The 3857-nt window shown below is 34.1% G+C and overlaps 1 protein-coding gene across 1 annotated transcript; it reads left to right on the top strand.

Annotated features, from left to right (window-relative positions):
• Nucleotides 1-423: 423 nt before the first annotated feature.
• On the top strand, nt 424-756 carry LOC105801139 (uncharacterized). The gene has a single exon (XM_012632473.2). The coding sequence runs from the start codon at nt 424-426 to the stop codon at nt 754-756; it is 333 nt and encodes a 110-aa protein (XP_012487927.2).
• The last annotated feature ends 3101 nt before the right edge of the window (nt 757-3857 follow it).

The raw sequence follows: 3857 nt of genomic DNA, 5'->3' as shown, positions 1-3857 counted from the left end.
GTTGACTACATCTCGAAATAGGTTGAAGCTGTTGTAGTCCCAAAGGATGATGCAAAGATAGTGCTTAAATTTTTTCACAAGCATATACTCACCTGTTTTGGCACACCAAATACATTGATTTGTGATCAAGGTACACACTTTCATTGCAGCCAAGTGGCAGTCGCACTGAAGAGATATGAAGTTAATCATAGAATGGCTACTACTTATCATTCGCAAACTAATGGACAAGCCAAAGTTTTGAATCGACAAATTAAAAACATTCTGTAGAAGGTTGTGAACCCTTCGAGGAAAGATTGGTCTTCCAGACTTGATGACGGTTTATGGGCATTGCAGACAACATACAAAACTCCATTAGGGATGTCGCCATATCAATTGGTTTTTGGGAAAGTTTGTCACTTGCCAGTTGAACTGGAGCACAAAGCAATGTGGGCAATTAAGCATGTGAACATGGACTATGAAGCTACTGGAAAGAAAAGGCTGTTGGATATCACTGAACTAGAGGAGATTAGGCGAAATGCATATGAAAACACTGCAAATTACAAGGAAAAGACTGAACAATGGCATGGCAGAATTATTTTGCAGCGACAATTTATCGCTGGTCAACAAGTTTTATTATTCAATTCCAGACTGAAACTGCACCTGGGTAAATTGCGCTCTTGTTCGTCTGGACCTTTCAAAGTTGTCGAAGTATTTTCTCATGGTGCGGTCACAATAAGAGGTTTACATGATGGACACCAGTTCAAAGTGAATGGCTAGCGATTGAAACATTATTTTGGGAATATTGATCAAAAGCAGGCAGAGACCATTAAATTGGTTGAAAAATTTTAATTTTTATGGAATTTATTATTATGTAATTATATCTTATTTTTGTTTTTGTTCAAGTTTGTTTTACTTTTTTTGTAGAATAATTGGGTACAATTGTCGGCGCACTTGGGCTTTATTGTCAATGTAGTTCGTACTATTGTACTGTCACGTATGACTCACCATGAATGAAGGGAGATCAGAATTTTCAGATCCCATTATTTGATCAAAAGTTACCTAGCCGTCTGATTTTCTGAACGGGTGCAAGTCCTACTGGACACATTGATTCCCACTAGATTTATATCTTTGCACATCGTGCAGCCACATTGGTGGCCGAGGAAAACTAAGTTAGTTTATTTTAACTTTTAGCTATAACATTCATGCACTGCATGTAGCTGTAATTTTCATTTTGTTAGTGCACATTGTTGTTGTATTTTCATTGTCGTTGCATTTTAATGTTAGTGCATTGGAGACAATGCAAACTTTAAGTTTGGGGGAATGCATATGGGGTTTGGAAGTACACCCACATTTTAAAAAAAATTCTTTTTTGAGTTGAATGAAGTATGCAATGTTTATTTGTGGTTATTGCAAATGTGTTTGAAATTTTTTGTTACATTCAATGCTTAATTCTTGAATCATGTGAATTATCAATGAATGAGTTGGATAAATTTGATTGAATGTTGTATCTTCAATTCTTTGATGAATGATTTAGGTTGCATTAGTAATGGATGACTAGTAGCATTCCTTGAATCTTAAATGAAACCTTTTACAGCTGCTTATATATATATATATAGTTATGAATAAGAGACACTCCAAAGTGGGTGTATTGTGAAATGTTAAAGAGGGAACACTCCAATGCAAGCGTTAGAAAAATGAATCTAGTCAAAGGCTGTCACTGCATGAGTGTGTGTCGGCGCAATTACGTACTCCCTGGGTGGTTTGTTGTACCCCATTATTACTTCTCTGGAACAAGGGTACAATAATGCAAAAATATCCCTTATTCACAAAAAAAAGGTGAGACATATATTGTACAATAAATGCTGAATTGGTAGATAAAATTTAGGATTTAACGTATGATACTAGTTTTGATGAAGTTGCAATCTTATTCATTGATACTTATGTATTGTTGATGCAATATTCTGTCATTTGATTATGACTCATTCATTGGGGTTTTAGTTGATTCAAGTTGCTAGAATGGTCATTTGCCTTACTGAATTCTTGTGTAGCCTTGCTAGTTTCTATTTTACTTGAGGATAAGTAAAAACTCAAGTTTGGGGTTGTGATAGTACTAGAAAGAACATATGTTTTCTCCCTACTTATTGGTTAATTTATCCCCATTTAGTTATCTTTAGCACATATTTTAACATTTTCTGTTTAGTAAATTACATTTTATAACTCAGTGGATCTTAACCTATTTATCCTTAATTTCGTCATGTTTTGGTACTAATGTTGCTGCATGAGTATTTCTAGATTGCTCCTAAAATTTTCACCGTATCTGACAGCGGTCCGGATAAGGACAAAAATGTGTGAGCTATCTAGTCTGGTACAACCAACTTGTACGTACAGAGGCAGCATGATTCTGATGGAAGGGCTCCTGTGCTATTTGGATAAATATTAATATTCATATGAAAAGGACAAAAAAGAAAGATAGACTTTTTTTGGGGGTATAATCTTCTTCAACCTATCGTTTGAAGCTTTTCGGCTATGGAAACTTAAGTCTGCTTTGGGTGAACCAATGTGAAAGGGATGCAGATTAGCTCTTGATGAGGAGCCCTGGGTGCGACATAAGAGGGAGTTGAGAGATCAAGTCGAGATTTTCTAGGAATAGTACTCTCCACTTGTTTCTTTTATATTTCTTGTCTAAATGATGGTGATTACTTTCTATTTCATGTTTGTACGGAAGTACACATGATTTCTGGGTTAAATGTTATTTTATTCAATCTTGCTTCTACTGTTTAATCTTTGGGTTTGAATGTGTTTAGCATGGAAGTGTTATTGCGGTCACTGAAACTAGAATCTACAGCGACAGTTCAAGCTAACAAGCATGACAATGGAAGTTGCTTGAGGATTAGTGGAATTTAATCCACTTGTTCTTAATAGTGTTCCATTGCTATCATCGGAAGGTGTGATTAATGTACATGTTTAAGTCTTAGATTAAATATAGAAGTTAAGCTTGATAAGATATTCATTGTAATTTAATGCATCGACAATCACCTATCCTTTTATACCTTGTGAGCACTTAGTATCTATTGAATATTCATGTTGGGAATCTCAATTTATCATTATCGTATTTTATCTTATTGTTATTAAGTTATTTCTTCGACAACTACTCTCACAATTTATCTCATTTCTATATATTTATTGCACTACCATTGATAGAAAAAAGACAACCATCCTCGTGGGATCGATATTCGATAGACTCTTATCTATCTACTATACTTGCAGCGATAATGTACACTTGCACATTATTGCTTTGACGTTAAACAACCAATCAACTTTTAACAAAAGAGATGGATGGAGCGAACAACTACCTTCTTGGCTAATCAACCTATTACTACAGTGGAGTGTCCTTAAATTATTATTAATATAACATTTTTTGTACTTACTCTTATTTGAACTTGTTTTTTTGATCAATAATACGATGGAGCAAACAAAGCATTATTGACCTACTCAACAGTTTCAAACATTGGAGTGTAAAACTATTGCTAGGGTATTCTTTATCATTCATAACCAAATTATTGAATTTAGGTTCAAAAAATTCTAAATGCATTAATAGAACCCTACTGTATGTTTAGTTTCATTGATACTTAAGTTACTCTACTTTTAGGAACCAATTTTCAAACAACTATCATAAGCTACACAAGCTCAATCAACTTTCACAATTTTCTAAATTAATCGAAGAGTTATTATCCTTATCAAACATCACCAATATCAATATACTCAGTATAGCCTGATAGTATTTAGCATTTTTATGTAATGGCAAAATGAATGACAAAATGCATGAATATTAAAGCATCTATCTACAGTGTACTATATTTACAACACCACACACCTTC

Source organism: Gossypium raimondii, chromosome 11, assembly GCF_025698545.1.
Source record: "Gossypium raimondii isolate GPD5lz chromosome 11, ASM2569854v1, whole genome shotgun sequence".
Classification (NCBI taxonomy): Eukaryota; Viridiplantae; Streptophyta; class Magnoliopsida; order Malvales; family Malvaceae; genus Gossypium; species Gossypium raimondii.
This window is presented reverse-complemented; position numbering and strand designations above follow the sequence as displayed.